At 39.9% G+C, this 25,343-nt stretch overlaps 2 protein-coding genes across 7 annotated transcripts in view; both read right to left on the bottom strand.

Moving 5' to 3' along the window:
• The window catches only part of iqck (IQ motif containing K), a 40,898-nt gene extending 32,239 nt beyond the window's left edge, over window positions 1-8,659 (bottom strand). For both annotated transcript variants that reach the window (XM_087809564.1, XM_087809565.1), the window contains exons 1-8: window positions 8,328-8,659; window positions 7,666-7,739; window positions 7,498-7,604; window positions 7,185-7,296; window positions 7,020-7,117; window positions 6,147-6,199; window positions 5,995-6,072; window positions 5,836-5,920 (exon numbers count right to left, since the gene is read on the bottom strand). In XM_087809564.1, coding sequence (XP_087665690.1) covers window positions 5,836-5,920; window positions 5,995-6,072; window positions 6,147-6,199; window positions 7,020-7,117; window positions 7,185-7,296; window positions 7,498-7,604; window positions 7,666-7,717 — 585 coding nt within the window. In that variant the 5' untranslated portion in view covers window positions 7,718-7,739; window positions 8,328-8,659. The remainder of the gene's footprint in view (window positions 1-5,835; window positions 5,921-5,994; window positions 6,073-6,146; window positions 6,200-7,019; window positions 7,118-7,184; window positions 7,297-7,497; window positions 7,605-7,665; window positions 7,740-8,327) is intronic.
• Window positions 8,660-8,759: 100 nt separating this feature from the next.
• Window positions 8,760-24,709, bottom strand: sun1b (Sad1 and UNC84 domain containing 1b). 5 transcript variants are annotated; one of them, XM_087809556.1, is made up of 23 exons: window positions 24,450-24,709; window positions 21,767-21,864; window positions 17,517-17,705; window positions 17,179-17,426; window positions 16,471-16,728; window positions 16,245-16,379; window positions 16,046-16,174; window positions 15,826-15,909; window positions 15,276-15,386; window positions 15,036-15,167; window positions 14,882-14,975; window positions 14,337-14,395; window positions 13,947-14,143; window positions 13,592-13,864; window positions 13,431-13,523; window positions 12,942-13,033; window positions 12,717-12,861; window positions 12,339-12,641; window positions 12,193-12,277; window positions 11,575-11,690; window positions 11,317-11,484; window positions 10,141-10,233; window positions 8,760-10,066 (listed from the first exon to the last, which is right to left on the bottom strand). In XM_087809556.1, exons 2-23 carry the CDS (start codon window positions 21,841-21,843, stop codon window positions 9,950-9,952), a joined length of 3,198 nt encoding a protein of 1,065 aa, XP_087665682.1. In that variant the 5' UTR covers window positions 21,844-21,864; window positions 24,450-24,709; the 3' UTR covers window positions 8,760-9,949. The 5 variants fall into 5 exon arrangements, with proteins under 5 accessions (XP_087665682.1, XP_087665679.1, XP_087665681.1 ...); XM_087809553.1 differs by lacking the exon at window positions 24,450-24,709 and adding an exon at window positions 22,177-24,326; XM_087809555.1 differs by lacking the exon at window positions 24,450-24,709 and adding an exon at window positions 22,061-22,193.
• Window positions 24,710-25,343: the final 634 nt, after the last annotated feature.

The raw sequence follows: 25,343 nt of genomic DNA, 5'->3' as shown, positions 1-25,343 counted from the left end.
TTCTACAATCTTTAATGCCGGTCTGTGAAAACGGTGTTGAAAAAGGTTGGGGAGTCCTTGCTCTTGGGAGCAGCTTTCTAGCTTAAATGCGTCATAATAACATGTTTATCTTGAGTTAATACTAAGTAGTTAACTCCAATAATAACTCGGCTGTTATTACCTCCGTCCTTAAGCACAGACTTCTTCAACTTTTCAACAGAGTTTTGGTATAAACCGGCACAGCTCCCACTTGGGTCAATTATAGTTTGATAAACTGGATTCTTCTTCAAAAATCTTTTCATCATTAATTCATTTCTTAGACTTTTTCCGCTTAATTAGTTCACCAAAGAGTTCAAATGAATCCACTTGACCAAAACGCTCAAGTGTTTCGCTGTGATGCAACAATAGTGTTGCTGTTTTAAAAGTAGGTCTGTTACACAATCTGCGGCTTAGAATTGAGGAGAGCCAGGAGGGGGAACAGCGAGCGGCAACAGTCGATTCAGCAAGTGTCGCCGCCATAGATATGGAAATGAAGGGTGAGGGTCGGAAGGGGGGAATTTTCGGTGAGTTCGCTCGCCACTGACGTGATAAATTTGAGTCCAGAAATAAACAGAATTTTCCATGTTTTACTTCAACAGGGGACACAATATTCCGCAGGTATTTTTAGCACAGCAGCCTTTCAAAGGGCAGCTTGTGTATTAGTGTCGAGACAAAAAGCTGGGTTGTGTTTGTGTTGTCTGTGTGTGTGTGTGTGAGGGTTGTCCGTGTGCATCAGCACTACCGATTAGCAGGGGGAGGGATTGTTGTGACTGCAAAACCAGGGGTCGCATGCGGGTGTGCACGTACTCCCCCTGTGTAGATAAACATCTAAACTTGATTTTCGTCACCCTTCTGACTAATAAATACTCTTTTTTTCTTTTTTTTTAATCACTGAGCACCTGAGTGATGGTGAGTTAATCTGGAAGATCTAGATTTGTCTGATAATACGAGCATGGAAATTGAGTTAATGTTTAAAAAGTAAACAAAACATAAAAGCGTGGGCTTGATTCGTTCAAGGGCATATTTAAGGATTATAAAATATTAGGCATTTTTTGTTATATTGACGCCGAGGGACTTTAGAGTGCAGGTAGCATAGGGGCTTGAGAAAGCAGGTAGCATAGGGGCTTGAGAAAGCAGGTAGCATAGGGGCTTGAGAAAGCAGGTAGCATAGGGGCTTGAGAGTGCAGGTAGTGTATTGGCTTGAGAATGACCAGAAACCCTCCCAGAGTGTTTGGTGAGGGGGAAAACAGTTCATTAAGAAACATCAGACTCATACCTCCTGTTAAAGAAAGTTTCGTAAACATACATTTCGTTCACTTAGTGACCTTGAATGATAAAACACTAGCCGTTACGGTATAAATTACTTATAGGGTTGTTTTCTCTAATTATCTTTTTGTTTATTAGGGCAGTGGTCCCCAACTTGTACCGGCATGTGAGAGTTATACAGCAAGTTTCATAAAAAACAAGAACAAAGTGCAAACAAAAGAACAAAGTTCAAGCATGTATAAAGAACTTTTGGGCACTGGTTTCTTAGAATAACTAATTGATCTATTTCCATCATCAGCGTAAGTTAATTAATGCATAAACAGCTCATTTTTTAAATATTGCAAGATGAAATTCATACATAGACGTGGGAGTAAACCAGAGTACCGGGAGGAAACCCATTGTGCAATTGGACCTACTCCCAAACCCTCAATTTTTAATTGAACCGGACTCCTTTAAGAAACATCTTAAGACGTTTTTATTTGTTCAGGCTTTTCCTTGATTTTATGGAACTCCTGTTGTGTTATCAGTTTTATCTTGACCTTTAAAGTATATACTTTATTGAATATTGTTTTGATTTTTTAAGCGCTTTGTGACCCTGGTCTGGAAAAGTGCTATACAAATAAAAATGACTTACTTACTTACTTACTTTCTGGCAACACCAACGTTTTTACAGTAATTATATGGTTACCATGGTAACAAATGACAGCTGGTCACACACAGCACATATTTAAGACGTGCTATTATTAAGATGACGTTTTCATTTTTGACGACACATGGATGAGTGGACAGTGGTTTGTGGTCATCATCTCACCAGCCGCAGAACAAACCTTCTATTTAACAAACTGCCGTGTTTACAGCTGGAACGATCCATAAAACGATTTCTCTGTGTCCTCGATACCAGCCCTCATTGACCCCCCTCTAAAGTCACAATCTATGTGACACACAATAGAGGAACAACCATCTTGTCCATGGACACTGTGTGTGTGTGTGTGTGTGTGTGCACGTCTCCTCTGATAGGACAGGAGGTGATTCAGAGCCACTGGACGTCCTGAAAGCATGTGACATATTTTCTGCATGAGCGTTGCTGCACGCCGAGCGCTTTTCAAACTATTCATCTATCACATCCCCGATCATTCAGCTGGAACCACGGACCTACTTTTGCTGCCACAGCTATCTTTGTGTGTGTGTGTGTGTGTGTGTGTGTGTGTGTGTGTGTGTGTGTGTGTGTGTGTGTGTGTGTGTGTGTGTGTGTGTGTGTGTGTGTGTGTGTGTGTGTGTGTGTGTGTGTGTGTGTTTATAGAGTGTGTCAAAGGGAATAGAGATCACTTCTGTCACTGCTCTACTTCCACAGTGACCGGGGATGTTGACCACACACACAACGGATCAGATTTTTTGGGTATTCAGGATTTTTTATTAAAGTAGTAGTTCACGAAAGTTCATTCATGTGGACTAAGGGTTGGGATTATTTTTCAGAGTAATCTGTTCCTTTTCCAGAGTTATAGACAAAAATCAATGTTTATGTAGCGACTGATGGTCTATTTGACCTGGGATCTAAAAACAAACGTCGAATATAAAGTCTTATTTACATTTTTTCTAAATGAATCTTCATGTCGAGGCTTTAATCCAAGATGGACGTTACAGACGAGCAGTACAGAGGTATTTGGATGTTTTTAAGTGTCTTTTTGGACGAAGACGAAGACAACCGAGCGCCAGTTGCTACATTAAAATGAACAAACATTTTTGTCTTACCTCTAAAAAGGTAGATATTACTTTGAAATTAATCCCAACCCTAAGTCGACATGAGGGCGAGTAGAAAAAGAGTGAAATTTGAGTTTTCCTACTACTTTGTTACTCTATTTCACGTAATTTATGGTGAATAGTTACCAACAGCTTGTTGACGCAGTACCTAAAGACCCAGTACATAGGATTTCCAAAAGTGTTTCTGGCACCCCCTGGTGTCAGACTCTTCTAACTGCAACATTGTTTCACTTGCCAATTTTCTCTGTGTACATTGGTTTACAGGACAAGAACAAAAATAACTTTTGTTGTGCAAGTGTCTAGATTTAACTTGCTAGTAACCAAGTATGAAAACTAGCTAGAGTTAGCTAGGAAGCAAGAGCAGAACTGGGCACTTTTTGTTGCCCCCTGGGCCTCATGCTAACCTTTGACTGTATCTACATGGCCCTCATGAGGTCAAAGGTCATGTAGAAACAAACAATTATGTTTTGTATTTATTGCATCAAAAACATTTGTGGTTTTTAAAAAAAAAATCAGATTAAAAGATACATAAAAGTTATAGTTTTTCTTGATGGCCCCTCAGTATAGATACTGTAGAAATGTGGCCCCTGAGGAGATACAATGGCCCACCTATGACCTAGAGAGTCTTATAGGACTACGTTAATGTTTTAAATAAAGATAAAAGTATAAAGTAGATCCATACAAAAGAAATGTTTAAATAATTAAAGAGACCCATTTTTCAAAAACTCCTAGGCAAGAAACCTCCAAACATAGCAGTGAAGATCAAAGCCAGCGTTGCTCTCGCACACGCTGTGCGTCGCCATGTATGAACACAGTCGTGCATTCATGGATGGATTAGAGTCGGGATAAGGCGTTCAGTGTAAAGGAGATTATGTAAGACGTTTGGACCTCCACCGGTCCCGTGTCGAGGAGAAACCACAGACGGAAATGATCAGAGTCTCACATTTTCTTAATCGCTATTTTTATAATCGAAAAAAATGCATTTCCATGAATATTATTCTCATCCTTCTTGTGGGATGATCCGTTCCTCCACACTCGGGCGAGCATTCCCACACACACACACACACACATTTGCAGTCTGAGCTGCGTCAGGGGGGTTATATAACGGAGTGATGGGGGGGGGGATCAGTGTCTATAAGGGCTGGATATAAGATGCTTGATGAATCTGATTTTATGCTAAATATTTGGCTATAAATGTCACACACAGACAACATCCACATGTTTCTGAGTGAATGTCATAATTGTAAGTTCGACGTTTCTCCAGGTTTGAACCCCTCGTTGATGTTCAAGTACAGCACGCTTATCACATGCTATCTGTGAAAGTGTTTTTTTTTTTAGGCCATCAGACGCGCAGACATGTGATAGCAGGAAACACACAGGAACTATTCAAGTGTTACAGCATGTCTTGCTTGCGCTCTGCAGCGGTTCTGGAGTCTCTCCCCCGGTCAAGGTGATGTCACAGTACACCCGCCTCAGCGTCGACCCAAAATATCTGGATCTTAAATAAATCATGAGGCGTCTTAGAGAAAAGGCTCAGAATTTGATCCCGTTATTTTAATACAGTCGACTCACTTTGAGCAGAGACATACAAAGTGACGGATTGTCCTGAATTACACTTTTTTTCAAGATAGAAAAACAACATATTTCGTCGTGAATCTCTAAGGGAGACAGTGTTGCAGTGTCATCTTCAGCATCACATCACATTTACCACTGGGACGTGACTCACTACTTCCCCTAGCGTTTGTCAATTATATTAATGACGATGAGGTGCTGCCGCCTGCTGGTAGAAATCAGGAAGCAACACTGATTTTATTCCGGTTCAACTGCCAAATTATCGATATTTCTATATGAAAAAAACTCGGAAGAATACGAGTTCGGTCAGAGGATTGAATTGTATCATTTTTTATTTTTATTTTTCTTGAACAGTAACTCGATCCCCGTCACGTGACCGTCTGTGAGTCGCATGATTGGCTAAAAGTAAGGAACACGTAGCTTAGAACTTTTTAGTTTCGTCTGGTAACACTTATTTACCAACAATAGTATATTGAATTAAAAAAAATAAACCGAATTTAGAAAACGCATTTTTAATTATTTGAATAAGAATATCAGACTGCATGTGTGGAAAAAAAAACTGTGTGACTATATAAACAAACAAAGAATACATAAATAAAACTTATTTACTATATGCTAATATGTGAATTATTCTATTTGTTTTTATACAACACAAACATTAAAAACGGAACCCCTTGATGTACACATTGTAGAATTCAATTATTCAATAAAAACAACCTTTCAATGTACAATATATTGAATTCAATTTTTTTTTTATATATTCAATGCTTAAAAAACAACCTTTCATCAAGAAAAGTTTAAGTTTTAACATTTTAAATGTTAAATTTAACCAATATTCGTTAAAAACAAAATGTCTATCCTGGAACCTAAATCTATGAATTCTCAAAACTAATTTATTAACATGAAACACACGCATTCAGGACAATAAAAAAAGGGAGTACTTGTTATTCACGTCTCTAGCATAGGATCGGGACCGTCTAAATGTTTTGGCGTTTATCTCCTGGAAGTGTCGCAGTATTTATATCCCGACACCCACAGAGGAGGGAATTAGGCGATGACATAATCGAGAATGAATTGCATTTCTTGCGAAAATGTTGGCTTATGAAACAAGATCGTATTTTTCCCCCAAACAAAACATTCTTATGTTTGAGAACAGTTTCATGGATTTAATAAACGGGTAAAAAGCCTTTTTAAACCACATTCTGCTTGTGTTTCTTGTACCTTGTATCCTCTCCAGAAAGCTTGGACGATGACAGCAGCTTGAGTCTCGCTTAGCAGGAGGAAGAGAGGAACAGGAGGTCGGGGACTGAAATTCATCACATTAACAAACTCGTTGTTTAAAGTTGCCAATAAGTGACGGATGAATCCATGAACACTCACTGCAGGCCGAGCCACTGCTTCACGAAGGGAATATCGTTGAATTCCACCGCTTCCTGTCCAACCCTGGCGGGGTTGTGACTAAAGAAAAGGGGGCAAAATATTTTGAAAGACGTTTTATCAGATGCGTTTTTAAAAACTATAAAAGGTCTCACTTGTAGAGCCACTCGATCAGGAAGTCACACGGGTTAAAGGCAGTGACTTTCCTCTGACATTAAAGGAGAAAGGATTAGAATAAATATTGTTTATAACACAAGAAATTACTTAATTTGACAGTGAGTAAATTTGAGTTGTCACATTAGTTAGAAACATACATAATATTAAATTTAAATACATGTTACATGAAACATAAAGTGCAAAAAACAACAACAAATATAATATACTACTAATAAGATAACATAAAAATAATCATTATAATAATAATAAGTTTAAAAAAAAATAGTAATGATAATAATAATAATATACAATAATAGTCATCATAATAATATTACTAATAAGATAACATGATAGTAATCATAATAATACTAATAAGATAAAATGATAGGCATCATAACAATACTACTAATAAGATAACATGATAGTCATAACTATAAAACTAATAAGATAACATGATAGTAATCATAATAATAATAATGAGATTACATAATAGTAATTATAATAATAATACTAATAAGATAACATAATAGTAAATATGATAATAATAATAATAAGACATACAAGTAAATATAATAATGAATGAACATAATATAAATAATAATAATAACAATAAAACATATTAATACACTATTGCATTACAGCACAATATAGTACAAGTCGTTTTTATCAACTCATATACAAAATAACTCAAAAACAGATTTTCAATTTAACTTTTGTTTAAGTTTTGTTATTCGTTTGTATGGTTTTTCACTATTGCTTCTCATGCTCAGCTCTGACAAAAACTGGCTTAAAAAAAAGATTTTTTAACTTCATAGATCTCACATAAAAACATCAATTTAGCATCTTGTGCAGAGAAACTAGTATTTGTTGACCTCGAAACATCCTCGCTTTGGTGCCTCCTTGAGTAACGCCTCAATTCCAGGCAGCAAAACTGGAAACAGCTTCTGCTCCAGGAACTGTGTGATGGGACCTGACACGGAAAAGGACGTTTTATACGACGACGTTTTAATCTAGGAAGACAAAGGGAAGACTCCTACAGTGTAGTTTTGGAGGTGTTGTGGTGCACGGTAACGGTGGGATGTTCTGCCTGTTGAGATCCTGAATGGAGCGGAACAGCAGAGGCTGGAATGGAGGTTCAGCCACAGACCCCTGAGGGATTGATAGAAATAATAGAAATAAGATGGAGAGATACTGTAAAATAAGTAAAACCATGATGGAAATCAACCTCGATATATTAATGAAATGGTAAAAAAAAAAAAAAAGGATGAAACCAGAATCTCTGAATGAAAATACTTTGCCTAAATAATGTTCTTATATACATATGATTCATGTCTTGGACCTTCATCTTACCTTACGGGGAATTTTAAACAAAGAAAGGCTGTTTATGCTGCACTGGCAGGGCTCTTTCTTCTTCTTCAATCTGACGCTGGGAGGCCTTGGTTTCTGTGCCTCATACTCTATAAACACAACACGTTTTTAAACATAAATGTATTTTTTAAAAATAATGTATCTTCTTACCTTCACAAACGGCTTCCCAGAGGCTCTGTTTCGTTGCAGCGGCCTCTGCCATAATCTTTTAATGGACGAGCTCTCTTTGAATGCCAAGAGAATGACATAAAACACTGGATGAGTTTAAAGAATTGAACGGAATTCTTATAGTTTTAAAGGAGAAATAGAGGTAAGAAGTTTGACGAATGGAGTCAAATTAATTCTAATGATAACAATCTACAGTATCAGAAGAAAGGGAGCGTTAACAATAGACTCACAAAGAAAAAACATTTTGTCACAAAGTGCTGGAGAATAAAAGTCAATCAAAGGCGTATACAAACAAATGAGAAAATATTAGGAGCTCCATAGGAAATACATTAAATCTAATGAATACTTTATTTTTGGAACATATTGTTGCAACAATTGTGTGCATGTATATAGATATATATACACACATATCTATCTATATATTCTTCACTGTGTTATGCTAAGCTAATCATTAGCTAATCGTTAGCTCTGTTAGCATGTGCTTAATATGACCCAAAATGGATATTAATATTAAATGTTTGACAATATTCGCTACAATTTTGAGACAACAGCGTTTTAAGAGAACATATATTATCAAAAGTATTATTAAACTAATATTAAAAACTAGACAAGTATGTTTGTACATTTGTTGAAAGTTAGCTCACCTGTGATGACCTCGAATGTTCTTTGGCTGCTCCGTCTATGTTTGAAAACATTAAATGAACCGTTCGAAACTTAAAGAAAAACGTTTTACTGTAAGGTAAATATGTGATATTTAAAAAGTATTATTCATTTAAGTAAAATATGTTTCGCTGTTTATTGTTACCAAGCGCTCCAGGTGGTTTCTAAGGAAGTGGAAATTTGACTTCCGGTATCGACGTCGCCATGACAGGAAAACATGAAGTCCTCCCGCCCGGACACTAGATGGCAGTATACATCGGCAGTAATAATCATAGATGTCGCAATAAAGAAAGAAAATTCCTGTTTATTCTTTCAAGAGGTCAGTGTAGATACGTTTAAAAAGTAATTTTAATTTAAGGGGATAAACTATCTTTTTTTTTTAAATCTACTCATCTGAACTTCAGGAACAACAATGCTTTTGTTCAAAATTAAAATCTTTATTGGAATATATTCCAAAGCATTAAAGTCATCTCATGACTAAACAAAAATAGCCTTTATCTTTAAAAAAAAAAAAGAAAAATTCCCATGTCAAGTCAAAAATAAATCCAAAAACCTTTAAAAAAAAAAAGAAAAAGAAAGACATCGCAGCAACTTAAAATCTTCTGTCACTAATTGTAATGTTAATAAATAATAATGTTGGAAGAAAATGTACATACAACTTAAATCCATGATCACACATCCCGCTTTTTTTTCCCCCCTCCTTTTTCTTGTGAAGCCCTGTGGGTGAAGTGAACATCATGATATCCCCAAAACAGAAAAATCAACAATAAAAAGAGTAACATTAGACGGCGAAACACAACAATAATAATAACAATGATAATAATGGTGATAGGATGGTCATTTTTTCTTTTAAAAGCAACACTGACAAAAGCAGATTTTTTAAATATAAACAATTCCATGTACAGATACATTCCTTCAGGGCGCCAAAGGTCAAAGGTGTATAGCTTACATCTGATTGGCCGACACACGGTTAAAATTGTAATTTCTTGGCAGCAACCATTAGTGATCCAGGCACGAAACCATCACCACGGCAAGAGAATAAGATGCTGGAAAAAGAGGATGGAACTTCCTTGTTGCTCCGAGCGACGACCACCCCATGTCGTCAGTGGTTATACGGCGCTGCTTTGTGGTCAACCCTACATTAATATCAATAAATACAAACACATTCGTGTCACGTCAGGCTTGCTTTCAAAACATCAGACTTCTGGCTGCCGGTCAATGATAAATTTTGAATGACTGGAACAAAGGTCGTGGGGGAATGACTGCTTCTTAGTCAAGTTAGCTCTGTAAAATAACCTCTAAAAATGATTAAACAAACCAAATTAAAACAATAAATGAGAGGAAATGGCTGCAATGAGACAAACGTTCAATCGTTCAACCTTCTTCCAGAAGTGCAGGGTGCCGAGACAGGATGGATTTATCTGCTCAAAAAGTCTTTCAGTGCAAAAAAAAAACAACCCATCTTAGAAAAGGAGACTGGCACTTAAGTTCCTCTGTTCCTGGATCCAACATTAAATATGTCCACTGTTCAGTCTTCTCATAAATGTGTCCCTCTTTCTGTTGGTGAAAGCTATATACAGATAAGTGAGATATGTCTGGCGTCCGCTCACTGGAGCTGTGGTTCTCCATGGACTCTGAGGCGGTACAGGCAAGTGTACTCTGGGTGACCCCAGTTCGACAAGACCCGCACCTCAATGATCTGGAAGGATTTGTCGTTCTTCTCCTGGAGGACGAGAGGACACATCACTCAGCACGCGAGGCAGGACTGTAGCTGGGACAACTGTGGAGTGTACTTACCATTACGGGGAAGGTTTGCAATGACTCGCCGTCGTCCTGGTAAACGTACTGGCCCAGCATCTTCCCCTCCTCCTGGTACTCATCGTCCAGACCCTGAGGACAAAGTGTAGACATTAATTAAATACATTTTTAGAAAATATACCGTATTGATCAGACTATAAGGAGCAATACAAATCCTTTAGTCCGCGAGGCACCCTTAGCATTACACCCCGAGGAGCCCTAGTATTACTTAGCAAGTCTCCAGAGTATTACTTGCGAAGGTCCGTAGTATTACTTAGTGAAGCTCCATAGTATTACTTAGCTAGGCTCTGTTGTGTTACTTATCGAAGCTCCGTAGTATTACTTGCGAAGCTCCGTAGTATTACTTAGCGAAGCTCCATAGTATTACTTAGCGAAGCTCCATAGTATTACTTAGCTAGGCTCTGTTGTGTTACTTAGCGAGGCTCCGCAGTATTACTTAGTGAAGCTCCGCAGTATTACTTAGCGAAGCTCTGTTGTGTTACTTAGCGAGGCTCCGTAGTATTACTTAGCGAAGCTCCATAGTATTACTTAGCTAGGCTCTGTTGTGTTACTTAGCGAGGCTCCGCAGTATTACTTAGCGAGGCTCCGCAGCATTACTTAGTGAAGCTCCGCAGTATTACTTAGCGAAGCTCTGTTGTGTTACTTAGCGAGGCTCCGTAGTATTACTTAGCAAAGCTCCAGAGTATAACTTAGCGAAGCTCCCTAGTATTACTTAGATAGGCTCTGTTGTGTTACTAAGCGAGGCTCCAGAGTATTACTCAGCGAGGCTCCCTAGTATTACTTAGCTAGGCTCTGTTGTGTTACTTAGCGAGGCTCCGCAGTATTACTTAGCGAGGCTCCGCAGTATTACTTAGCGAGGCTCCGCAGCATTACTTAGTGAAGCTCCGCAGTATTACTTAGCGAAGCTCTGTTGTGTTACTTAGCGAAGCTCCATAGTATTACTTAGATAGGCTCTGTTGTGTTACTAAGCGAGGCTCCAGAGTATTACTCAGCGAGGCTCCCTAGTATTACTTAGCTAGGCTCTGTTGTGTTACTAAGCGAGGCTCCAGAGCATTACTCAGGGAGGCTCTGTAGTCAGTAGCCTAATGCACCTTTTAAAATGTTGCGCCCAAGAGTCACAAACACATACTTTCACATGCTCAAAACGTTGCTTACATAGACGGTGAAGTTGCGAGGAGCGCTGCTGATGTTCCTAAAAGGGGACATGGCTTTAGGAATGTGCTCCATGCTGAAGGATGTGGGCAGGATCTTCAATGAGAGCCGGATCACCAGGTAACCCTGGGACCCCTTGAATGCCCAGCAGTTTCCTGGATAGACGTCAGGCTGGAGGAGACAAATCAGACACGCACATGAAAAAAACAACAAAAAACGGATGAAATTCAGCGTCAAAATTAGAATAGTAACTCGTCTCACCTGGATGACGACCCGCGGGGATTGAGAGAAGTACCAGAGCGGCAGACCGAAGAGACTCATCAGAGCCGTCTTGGTCTCGTAGGTCTCGGAGCAGCGGGTGCTCAGGATGCTGCCTCCTGAGGACAAGGAGTTCAAACGTCCGAGTCATCAAATCGTCCAGTAACGATCATCAAACTACAGTGATCCCTCGTTTATTGAACTTGTAAACTCAACATTACACATGAGATGCAGTCCCTCTCAACGACCCACTAAGTGACAGTGACTTGAACATCTCCCATAATGCTTTGCCGCCCAGCCAACAAATTACAGCCGTCGATCACTTGACAAAATAGACGTATATTCTAAATAAAGTGCTGTGGCGACAAATGAGCCGGCACTGAATAGAGCAGTGTGTAGAAAGGCATCATGGGTGTTCACGGTGCGGGACCAGTGAATCTCTCATGAAGGTCATCTGACTAGAGTGACAATGAAGCCGTTGATCCTCAAACTTAAGTCTATCTCAACGTTGCATAATGTACATTAAAGGTTCAAATGATCAAACACAGGTCCTGCTAATCTTCTTACATCCACGTCAGGCTTTTAATGCGACCTACGGACTGACATCTTTACTAATGTTACCTCCAGACTCCAGTGCATAGTCCACCAGGCCAGTCCGATCCTGGGAGTAGAGCCTCAGGGCGTTCTGGACGATCAGCTTCACTTGCTGCGAGACCGATTGATAAAGTTATGGATCAGATTTCAAGAAAACACATGAACAGTCTCACCTCTTCGTTCATTCCCGCGGCAGAAGGAGAGCCCTGGACCGCTCCGGTGACGGCCTGAGCGACCGTCTTAACCCTGGACTCGGCTTGGATCAGCGTCTCAGCTCGGTTTAGCTCCAGCTGCTGGGACACGTTTCTTAAGATGCTCATCTCCAGTGACGCCAGGAGGCCCTGCAGGTCGGGCGTCCTCGTATAATGCTGAGAGAGCCAGAGGATCAGGGACTCGGGCAGTTCTTCGGATTCACTGCCGCCAGAAAACAGAGCGAGGAGTTCCTTGCGAACCTGAGACGACACCTGAGCAGAGACCTGGAGGCGGGAAGAGACACCAGATGACGACACAATAAATATTAAAGCTTTAAATGCATGATTTGTAATACTTACAGTGTCATGCAAGGAATCCAGCTGCCCACACTTGCCCGCACATCCCACAACACCCTGCAGGTCCTGCCGGATTTTGCCCAATTCTAACTCAAGTCTATGGACTTCTGCGAGCAGAGCATCATGGTCCTCCTGGTTCACACCCACGCTAGAAGAAGACAGCCATAGATGTTTAGGAGAACACGTACATGATAAAGGGGAAACAATTTCAATGTAAGGTTTTGGTACCTGAGAGAAGATGTTTCGACAGATGGAGCGACACTTTCTTTCTCTAGTTGTTCTTTCTTCAGCTCATACTGCCTCTGTTTCAGTTGGACCTCCTTAGATACGGGAAATATTTTAGAAAACAAAGCTTAAAAACACATATAACAATGGTTCCTTTGTCTGTAAAAAAAAATCTCCCCTGACTCATCTCTAACACATGCCCCGGCTTGTCAGGGATGAAAGTTTCCTGCATTATGAAACTTTTACCAAACATTTCTAAAATATATGAAGAAAGTCAAATAATTCACAAATGACGGTCTCTTATTCTTCTTTTAAACATCATTTTCAGGGTTCAAATTGTGGATAATCAATGCTCTTTTTTTGTCTTTTGTATTCTGAAGTTTACTATTTTTATTTTACCTTGGCGGATTTTAATTTTCTTTGTATTACACATAATTTTTTGTCACTCAACATTTTGACTTCATGCAGAATGCAAAGTGTAGATAATCATACCTCTGTTTTTGCGTTTAAACTGGACAGAAGCAACTCTAAATTAGCCAGTTGTGTCGTCTGTCCCTCCTGGTGAAGTTTGAAGTTTCCTTCGCTCTGTATAAACCCAAAAGATGCATTTTAAGCTTAAAACCACTTTCACTTTTCACCTGTTCATCCCTCACCTGAGCTCTCAGCGTGTTCTCCTGTTCGACCCGCTCCTGCAGCACCCCGACCCTCTGCTCCATCATGGACGACACCCACAGGCCGAGCCGCTCCCGGTCCGTCTCGGTGTTGAGCTTGTCGTGCAGCGAGGTGTAGAGACTCAACAGGTCGCTATGACTTTGCTCGTGTTTCTCGTCCGTCTTCCCGACCCGCTCCCACAAGAGCGCCAGTTGCCTCTCCAGCTGGTCGAGACGCTCCAGGTCCAGGCGAGAGACGACGACCGGTGGAATGGACTAAAGGAAACGACAGATAAAACCCGATATAAAATACACTTGTATCTCAAAATTGTAGGTTAATAATATCCTTATCACATACTGTTGCCTGTGAGATTGGTGTTGCTGGTGTTTTGTCAAAGGGACGCTCTGTGACGGTGACAGGCACAGACACTGGATCGGAAACGGGTACCAAGCCAGACAAGAAGGCGATCGGAGATGCTGGTTGCCATTCTGTGAAATTAATGGCCGGAAGGTAGGCGAGCAAGGCAGCAGTGGAAGGAACCCACCACCATAAAGCTGCAACAAAAACAGAAACGTCAACTGTGGGAAATGATTCCGACTAAACCAGAGTTCATGTTTGACATGATTTTATTAAAGCGGTGTCAAACTCAATCACACGAGGGGCTAAATAGTTTCTTGGTCATGGGTAAAACTAATGTGATCTATTGTGTCAAGAAAGCCTGTGGTGGACCAAAGAGAACCAACTTACCTAAGAATAACAAGAATGGGAGCAGCAGAAAAAGGAGAGCCCACAGTTTGGGAAGACATCTGTCAAATATAAATAAAATACAGATCAAACCACGTTGTGTTTCAGGCAGTACAGGTCAAAGAAGCATTTGTTACAAGGCCAACCAACTAAAAAAAAAAGTTTTTATAATTTCTGTTTTATTGATTATTACTGTCTGAAAGGCTTTTATTTTGGAAAAATACCAGATCATGTCTAAAATAGCCTGGGTTTTAACAAGTTTATTATTCAAGCAAACTAGACTAAAACCAGACCCCATATGGGCCCATCTTGTTTAAAAAAAACATTCATGGGTTACCAAATTTTGACAATCATGATATTTTATTTTTTATTTTATCCAAGTGCAGACATTAAACTGGTCTGTTGGGCGAAAACCTTTTGGACCCCTAATTTACCATTTTGGACACATTTCCATTTCCAAGTAAAAATGTTACTCTAAATACTATAAGTCAATTGTAATTAACTTGACCTTAACTTCACGACACAAACTATAAAAACAAAAGTCTCACCTTGTCAGAAAGAAGACATTAAGAAAGGCCATGATGCACGTGAGCTGGTACCACCCCAGAGCAAGAAACCAGAGGAAACCTTTGGCTGCCTTTCCTGCACAGACCAAACATGAGACCGAGACCACGATGAGCTCAACGGTGAAGTGTCACAAACCTGGAGCGGATAACAGCAGCCACAGCAGAGAGAGAAACCTCTGGGCTACGGACCCGAGTCCTGAGCCGACAGACGATCCGACCGCTTTCCCGGCGCTCAAAGCTCCGTACGCCGGCTGCATGAGGGCGTGACCTGGCACACAAAAAAAAGATTCCTCGGTAAGTCCCGAGTTAACCACCACGACTCCAACTCACTCCAGGTGATAATGCGACTCAAAACAAAAGAGAATTGCTGATCGACCTGCGTAAGAAAGGATGCTCCACAGCCCTGCTAACCGGGACTGAGACCTGTGGGACTGTGTGAGGAGGGTGGTGCGTGTCTGAGAGTGCTGCTTCCCTTTACAGTCGTCACCTGCGTGAGGCAAAAATCATAGCATGCAAACACAAAAAATGAAGTTGAGAATGAATCAAATGGATGGCACATTAAAGCATTTAAGCACATGAGGACGACAAGCAAACACTGGAAAGCAAAGCCTGTATGGATTTAATCATTTAAAAAAACATGGCAGCTCAATGGAACAATTGCAAAATCTACACAAAAAACAATGTGATGAAAGCATTTGTACAATCTACAACTTTTTAGAAGAAAAAAAACGTCTTTGGCAGGTAATACTTAATAATTTTCTTAATATTTGGATGATTTCAATAAAGGTCATTAAGGTTGAAACCTTGGAAAGTTGAAAGGTTAGTTTGCTGATTCAGTAAAAGAATAAAAGATCATTCAGTCACAAGTTATATTTGCTCCTGCGAATACCGGATTATTTGTGTATTTATTGTGTGGCGTTTCTTACACAGGGAGCCGTTGAGCTTTAGATGTGCAGCATCTTCAGTCACCAGATCCTTCACGTTCATGCTCCCACAGTAACTTGAGTGAGCTGAAACATTTAAAAAAATCTTGTGACTCTGCTTACAAGTAGCAAAACGGTGTTTAAATTCTAAAATAAATAGAATTGAACTAAGAAAATGCATAAAATACTGTTAAAATGCAGAAAAACAGACGTCCATCCATACCTTGTCCTTCGTAGCCATTAGCTCTGTAGCCAAACATACTATGGAGGGTAGTTTGCTTGAACGACGACAGACGTGCGACACCGGAGGACAACGCAGATTTCGTAGAGTTGTAAAAAGAGAACAGGACACCTGTACGTAGTTAAAGAAATCTTAATCAATAAGACATCCTCCAGTTGAATCTTGGGTCAGAGAAACGTACCTTTTCCTTGCGAGAACTGCTCTCTGGAGCACAGCCGGATCATGCTGCTGTAGAGTAAAGTGATGAAGGACACGACAGGTACCAGGACTTTCTTGCTCGTGTGAACACATGTGTTCGACACCGATGACAAGAAACCTGTGGAAAAGAAACACAAATAATTGTATTTTATCTAAACAAAAAAAAAAAAAAAGGGTCAAAGGTCAAATATTCTGATAATAAATTGTACCTTTTCTGTTTGTTCGACTTCGATCTCTGGTGTATAACGTCGTGAAAGGACTCGTTGTTGAAGACAACGAAGATGAGGAGGAATAGAGACCCCTCGACGAAGCGTCCACAGCCTCGGCTGACGGTGGCGACGAAGACTTGTCCGAGTGAAACGAACAGTCTTGACATATGTAGCCGTTGGCGACGGTGGCGTGAGACTTTGAAGCGCTGGCATCTCCGTTGACACTTGACGAACAGTGGGATGTGGAAGAAGTTCTTCCTGCATAACGAGAAAAACAAATGACCCGATTACGAACTTTTATGAGTGATACGATGACTTATGATTATGACTTTGTTTGTTGCTCCTCATGATAAGGTTCCAGAGTTAGGTCAGTGTGTCAAACTGAGCCTTAGAAATCTGGGTGTTGTATTTGACAATGTCTCTAGTTCAACACTGCAGAAAACTGACCACAAACTGCTTCCTTCAACTGAGAAAAATCTCTAGATTTGATATGGCCATTTAGCCACTACGGAGTCCTCGACCAACCTGCCACTAAAATATGTCCTAGTCAGCATTCCCGAACACGACGTATGCTTTCAAACAATGGCTGTGCAACATGGTAACGGAACTTGCAGGAAGGGAAAGAAAACATTGCACAATGAATGCTACACAACACTAGCATGTGTCCTTAAACCGCATCTTAAACCCAGAAATACACACTTAACTTACCCCAAAGTCCATCAACTGAAGTGGTGGTGGTGGTCGTGGTGATGGTGCGTTGTCTGAGGAAGGCCTGGTCTTGGGAATACGCATTGACGGAGGCATCGTACGCAGAGTTGCTGGCCTGAGTGGAGCGGCTGGCGTCGACTGGCGTGCTGACAGCAGAGAAGGAGAGGGTTTTCCTCGGCGTCAGATCTTCATTCACCGATAGACACAGAGAGGCAGTGTTGGACTGCTTCTTCGTGCTTCGTATCGTCCTGGAATTCATTGTAAAAATAAAGGGGAATAAGAAGGACGTACAAATGTATACAATAGCGAGGTATGTTGAAAAAGTAGTTGCTTCTCACCTCGACTTGCTGCTGGTATATTTGCTGCTGCTTCCGTATTCATTTGCGAAATCCGCCAAAGTGTCTTTGCTGTACTGGGTGCCGCCAGCTTGCAGACGGAGACTTCGCCGTGACATTCTGGGCGACTCATACACGGGAGCGATCTCGTGCTCCTTCTCAAACTCTAATGCTGCCGTTGAGTAGCTGGAGCTGGATCAAGCAGGGGGAGGAGCCGGGAGGGGGGTGTGGAGCAAGAACGAGAGGGAAAGTTAGAGGGGAAACCACACGGAACATTTGGACTCTGTGCAGAGTTTTATGAGCATTTCTCTGCATTCTAGACAGAGAAAGAATACTTTTCCCCAAAACACTACAAGCACAAAGCACCCTCAGCCAAACCCTGATCCGAAATAAACAACACAACACAGCAGTTTCCACATCAACATCAATGTCGCTCGGATTCTATTCCTTCTGGCAGTTATCCTCACTACGCAGTGACTCATTCACATGGGAGAGGAAAAATAACAACAGGTTCTGAAAGGAACATGCGCTGGGAAGTTACCAGGCAGTTAAATTTACAACATTCATATTTCCACCGACAGGATTCTGTACCCATGAGTCAGTCGGCCACACCCACCTGGCAGAGTCAACAACCAGACAACAGATTAGCATTCAAATCCAATTTGGACCGACGACTCTGGAACTTGTTTCAACAAACGCACGTTCGATCTCCAAAGAAACGATTAAATCCTTTTTCTTTCATAAAAATGAGAATCCCTGTAAGGTGGTCGACTACAATTTGAGAAGAGAGTGGATGCACTGAAAAAATGTGGCTCAACTAGGTCACGCAGAACACATCCACATGCAGGGCGAGCAAAGGGGCATTAACTAGGGCAGAACAAACTTTATTTGGGACAGATTGGGTAATAAATTGACTGTAACAGAAAGACTGGTTTGATGATTCATTACCTTGCAGTGACAAGATTCTCAAAGCTAAAAAGAGTTGCTATGAGAACTCTAGTGAGCATGTGTACAGGCACCGGATTACAAACCCCTGACCAGAGCCGATTAAGTACTTTCAACTCCCTTAACGTCCCGTTTTAACCAGCCGTGGTCTCAACATGTGACCAGACGGACGACTGCAGCACATGTCTCGCAGGTGTACCCGACTTCAATTCTCAGACGAAGATGTAAATGCACAGTTGTATAGAAAGTAATAATTGCAAAACATCTTTTTTTGTCCATTACCTTTAGCGTTACAATTGGTAATGTCATTTAATGAAGGAGAAAAGGCTTCATAAGCAAAGGAAGAATTTTATTCCTCACAGTATGATCCGAGTAAATTAAAGGTCTCGCAATTAAAATCAATCAGTTTAATAATTACGTTGGCAGAACTGGAGCAGCATGGGACGGCACATTATCTAGCGAAGAAATACAGTTTAATCGTGTGAAAGAAGTGGTTAGATAAGCAGCAGGGGCATCCGATAACACGGTAGGCCGCAGGAAATTCTTAAAACAGGATAGAGTTGATGTGCAGAAGAAACCCAAACACCAGAACGGCATAAATCAACATCAACCTGCGCTCTGTCAAATTGAATTATTATCTTCTAAAATAGCTGCGGGATAGTGGAGTCCTGCTTGTCAATTTCCTTTTTCCAGTTAAGATATTCAGTAAAAAGCATGAGGAGCAAATGATCAGCATATACAGTACAGATGTTTCTTTCGTCTTCTCCCCAGATAGCTTGTCGGGTCGGGCTCCCCAAAAACCCTCTCTCACCATCAGCGTTATAAATAGAGATGGACAAAGTGTTCAGCAAAGCTGGGTAACATAAAGAATAGAGAAAAGAAGATGATTCCGTCCTGACAATCGACTTCCTGGAATCCCATCTTACATAATCGATGCTTTGAGAGACGGCCCACACGCAGTGGGCACAGCCATCTTCCGACACAAAGCAACATCAACGTTCGCTTCAGATTGGCTTGTAGACAAATCTTTAAACGTATAGAAACGATAAAACAAAATTAAACCAGTAGTGCCATTTGCAATAGTGGTCAAGATTTCCGAAATATTCTAGAAAATATTTGTTAATGTCTTAAAATGTTATTAGGCATATACCTAAATTCAAAATAAGAAACATTATCTGTGCATCATTTTAGTGTAACATTTATTTTCTTTATAATGCTATATTCCGAGTTAACGCACAAAGGTAAATACAGTATATACAATCTTAACCATCATTAAAGCTCTTAAAAGCACAGTTGCATAAGAACATGGTAAGACAGCGGTCATGTCTAAGACCAAATATTGTTTGAAATGAACTCCACAAACAGGTCAACGGCGCCCCGACTTTAAATAACAACACGTGTCCCACATACAGACCCTTTCTGTCGAGTGTGAACGTTAACAAGTACACGATAAATATTTGCGATCATTTAAACAAAATAAAAGTCTTTCACTTTCATTTAATAGAATATCAAGATTCTGCAACTGGGGGCTGGAACCAGCAGAGGCCCCCTGACCCACTTCCACTTCATAAAATATGAATGGCTTTCAACACCGAAAAGGACCACCGCTTTTCAAAAGAAGCCGTCTTGGAGCGATGACAGATCAGCGTTGGCAATAACAAATGTTATCCTCAACTATAATTGAACCATTCATTTGGTACATGACTAGTTGCAATAGAACCAACTAAATTGTACTGGCAAACTACTTTAAAATGAATTTTGACATATCGCCCATTCATTATTATTATTTAGGTAACATTAGACCGACAAATCTATTGTATTTCTGTGTTCAACATAATTGACAAGAAAGATCAAACACACCAGCTGGAAGCACAGAACAACACAGGTTATTACCAATCCATCAATTTATATCCCGAGTTTATCATTTAGAAACTACTAACCATTATGTACATTATAATCCTATACACAAAATGTCAAAGACCACTATATAATCTAACTTTTCAACTGACCAAATGGTTTCTAGTTCTTGCAAAAGAAGCCTGTGTGTGGTTCGCAGTCCTCCCGGATCACTGTGAATATTAAACAAAACTTGTCAGCGCTCTGCTGAGTGTTGAAAACAGATGGGGGTGAAGTCACATGACACCTGACTCCATCAGTCCCTGCATATATCGTGCGGTCACTGTGAACGACACACCGACACAAAAACCCTTTGACACGTATTCAAACACAAAGGAGGTGTGCCTAAGTTTTTTAAGGCAACATGAAAATCACAAGATTTTATGTCTGATGGTCACAAGATTTAATAAAAAAAATGTCGTCTGTAACCTGCTAGTCGAGACGAAGCATTAGTCTAATCCTTGGATCGGTGCCATGGTTTTGACTGTGAAGTTGATGAATAGCTTGTCAAGCCGACAGATTTCTAAGCAACAGATTCAATAACGTATCAAAAGTCTTTATTTTTGCTTTGTTTAATGACTTCTCACTAGGCCGTGTAGGGCATTAAGAACTTTGAGGGAAGATGAGTGATCATGATGTCAATAAAAGGCAAAATGTGACCCAAAAAAAAGAAGAAGCAAGAATTAAGCCAAAAGGCATAAAATTCTACAGAAACTTGAAAAACCAAAAGGTGTATCAAGACTTTTACATCTGGAATGTGGACTGTATAGTAAAAAACATGCAAGAATTGTGTATAAGCTAGAAGTTCACAAGCTACAGTAGGAAGAGTAAAACAAAATAAAGCCACAGTACACACAACAATTCAAAATGTGGAGATCTTATTCTAAAAGGTAGTATTACACTTTCATATATAATACAATTATTAAGGAGACAGACATTCTAACCCATTTGGATGAATACTTCACTCAGCTATAAAACATAATAAAAAGGTTTTAGGAGTACTGCAGTTGAATGATAAGAGTGCCGCCAAAAGTCTAGCAACACCTTCTTTTCAAACAGTTCATACAGTGTCTCACGGGCCTTCACACATTTTATTGCTGCTCTTCTTGTAGTTGTAAGTGACTGTGGACAGCAACATTCCTCCTCGTACATCTGCCTCCTTAAAGTATCCACCACACCCACAGTCAATCTCAAGAGACGGACACTTTTACAATCTAAACAAAAATCTTTATCTAAATTCAATTGAAATACACAAAGACAAATGAAGTTACTGGACACCAGAAGCAGCAGTTTTGAGTTTGAAAGCCACACAAAAAGTGTCAACAGGTTGGATTGAATTGCAGCATCCGGCAGTTGGCGAGGAATTACCCAAAAGTGTTTAAAAGAAAAAGCGTTCAATATTGTCATCTCACCTGCGAGAGTAGGTATAGCCCGTGTTTTCTGGAGCACATTGTGGGGGCGTGTATGTGTGAAGTTGTGAAAAATCCATGGTCTTTCTTCTTTGATTAGACTGCAGAATCCAGAAGGCAAGGGACAACACTTTTTAGGTGAATGACGACAAAGCAAAATAAAGGTATAAAAGAACCACACATTCCACGCACACACACACCGACTCAGTCGATCAATCCGTCTCTTTTAAAGGCATTTCCTGATGTAAACAGAGCAACGAGAAGAACTAAATGTCAAAACAACGGTAGCACCAGTACCTCAGCGAAGCCATGTCAAAACTAAACAGCGACGTCAAGCCTCTGACAAGAGCAGAAAGAACACGTCCTTTCTCTGCAACACAACAATGATTCAGTGATTCAGCTTTTGGCCCAACCTCTTCCTGCATGTTGGCTCCCGGCTGCTGGTTGACAGAAGCTACTGACGCCCGGTTATGAATGACTTGTGTCTCTCCTCTGCTGGACAGCGGGCAGCAACTGGCGGGCCGGTAACTCCATGGCATTGACAGAACACCACCTCCAACTACTGCAGCAACTGCTTCTGCAGGCGCCACAAACAGAACCAGCTTATTATGAAACCCGGGGAAAGCCGGGAGGGGTGGGGCTCTCTGGCACTGGGCGGGAAACAAATGGCCTGCGGGTTGCACTTCCCACAGTGATATCTGCATCGTATTGACAAACTGTACAAACACTGACTTCCACCAGATAAAGGAACTGAACTTCACTTAAACCACTTGTCTATATTAAGATATTATGTCAATGTTATTGCATCTCTGGTGTTATTACATTGTATTATAAATGAATGCCATTTAATTTAATTTTTTTTACTTTTCTAAACACTTCTTAATCGTAAAAAAAAAAACCTGGGAAAACGCCAGCTGTTATCTTCAGTTATATAACAGCCCTGTTACATGGCCTGCTATTTCAAATATTCCACAAAAAGTTGCAACTTGACAGACAACATTTTCACCCCCTGAAGCAAAGCCTGCTTTATTTCCCCCAGTGCAACACATTAGCCCCGACATTTAATTTGAATCCTCATCCGAATCTTAGAAGCGATAAAGATGGATAAGTAGGGACGGAAATCCAAAATCCACCAGCAGGGAGGAGGGGGCAACTTAATTCAACTAGGATTAGTTTTTTTCTGGTAAGTTATTGAAGAAGAAACAGGGTCTTCAACAACCTTGATGGTATAATTCTATATACAAGACATGTATAGTTTTTCAGAAATATGCATGTCTGACTTTTTAATGTCTTGTCAGGAAATCCTACTTATAATTACTGTCTTCTTAAATACTATCCAAATACCAAAATTACATTTTGAGTTCAAATCCAAAGTAGGATATTCCATGTCAGAATACTTAAAAATACACATTAATTGATTTAACATTTTAAACACTTCTGTTTAGGGAGATTATGCCTGTATTATTGCAATTAATTTCAATAACCATTATTTCCAAGATAGTTTTGTTCGTAATATTATAGCAATTATGATAATGATGGGTTTCATATTTGAATGACATTTTAATGAGACATTATATCCAAAACTATATATATAATTACTATAGCGCTTTGTGACCCTGGTCTAGAAAAGCGCTATACAAATAAAAATGACTTACTAATATTATCAAAGCTATTCAGACCCATTGGGCAAATAGTTTAGTGTGTTTACAATTAAAAAAAAACTATGACTTGAAAGTAACTTTCACCAATTCATTTAAATGTTAATGTTTTTGTCAGGAAATCCTTTACTGATAAGTACTGCCTACTTAAATACTATCCAAATACTAAAATTATCCAAATCTAACGTAGGATATTCCATGTCATAATACTTAAAAAAAAAAAAAAAGGACACCAACCTTGGTGAATACACAATAATTGTTCTAACTTTTTAAACACTTTTATTTACATTTCAGCAGTATCTGCATCGTTGTGGTTAAATTCAATTGCCATTATTTCCAAGATAGTTTTGTTCGTAGTATTAATGCAATTATGATAATTGTAAGAACTACAGGTTTAATATTTCAATGATTTATATTGCAAAACATATTCTATAAACCAGCTGCTCGAGACTTTATATCCAAAACTATACATAAAAACTATATCAGAGCTTTTAAGCAAATAGTTTCTTGTGTTCACAATTTTTAAAAAAAACAACTTAAAACTAACCACGACTTGAAAGTAACTTGCACCCATTCATTTAAATGCCTTTAACCGAGACAGATCGAACAGATCAAAACAGCCTCTCACTCCTCACTCACACATATTCACAAACCACCTGCAAGAACATGTCAATACGACCTGACTTTCCATCTTATCAACATCTGTCGTCATTAAGCATCAAAAACATCGCTCAAGACCCATAATATCGAGAGGAAGATCCGTCACATTCTCCATGTGTGTCTTCGAGCTAAATTTAGACGCAGATTTTAAGGCGACACATAATTCCCACAACCCACTGCTACACACTTACACACTAATATTTACAAATGACAGTGTTATTGACAATGAAATCCATCGTAAATCACTGGCATAAAGAGAATTAACGCGCGATTAACGCAGGTTAACACCGGTGTGTTCGGAAGGTATCGAGTCCAAAAAACTACGTGTCGCTGGAAACATCCCATAGTGTGTTCGCAGGTCAACTTGCCCGTGTGTTTAGACTCCATGAAGGCTGTCATTCTATCCAGGGGTTGTTTTTTTTTCTCCCCCAAAAAAAAGATGCGGTGACCGTCACAGTCGCGCGGCGAGAGAGTCGCTCACACACGCGCGCGCTCGCGGGAAGAAAATGGACGCGAAACCTCGCGAACACGTTAGGATGAAAGTCGCGGATAAATAATAAAAACAAACAGTAGCTGCTAGTCAGTGTTATGCTAGTGCACAACAAGCCTGGACTCCAAAATGGCTTCCCGGGCGGAACAAAGCCAGAAAGGATCACGGCTGAGCGGACCCTCCCACTTCCAGACCTCCATTGTGGGGCCAGTTTGAATCCATGGGAGCGTGTGACTGGGGGGCCTCTGCTGCGACTGACAGCTGCCGGGGACACTCTTTATTGAGTGCTTCTCACTCGACACTAGAACCTCCAGGAAACATTTATTTATCAAGTATCATCCACCAGTTCTCCATCCGTGCGAATACAACAATGTTAACACAATTAGATCAAGTCCAACATATTTACCTAAAAAAGTAATTTTGTTTGTGATATATTATGGTCATGACACTGTATCGATATTTTTGTTTGTTTTTGATTTTAAATTATATTTTTTTAAATCATTATTTTATGGTCTATATTTCAATAAAGTGTGCGCTTGATGGATCTACTGACTCCTTTAAGAAACACCTTAAGACGTTTCTATTTGTTCAGGCTTTTCCTTGAATTTCTCGAACTCCTGTGTTGTTCTCAGTATTATCTTGATCTTTAAAAATATACTTTATTGAATATTGTCTAAGCGCTTTGTGACCCTGGTCTCGAAAAGCGCTATATAAATAAATATTACTTACTTACTTAAAAATAAAATAATTCGATTTTGTTTACAATTTTTGT

This window comes from Callionymus lyra, chromosome 15 (assembly GCF_982586985.1).
Source record: "Callionymus lyra chromosome 15, fCalLyr1.hap1.1, whole genome shotgun sequence".
Classification (NCBI taxonomy): domain Eukaryota; kingdom Metazoa; phylum Chordata; class Actinopteri; order Syngnathiformes; family Callionymidae; genus Callionymus; species Callionymus lyra.
This window is presented reverse-complemented; position numbering and strand designations above follow the sequence as displayed.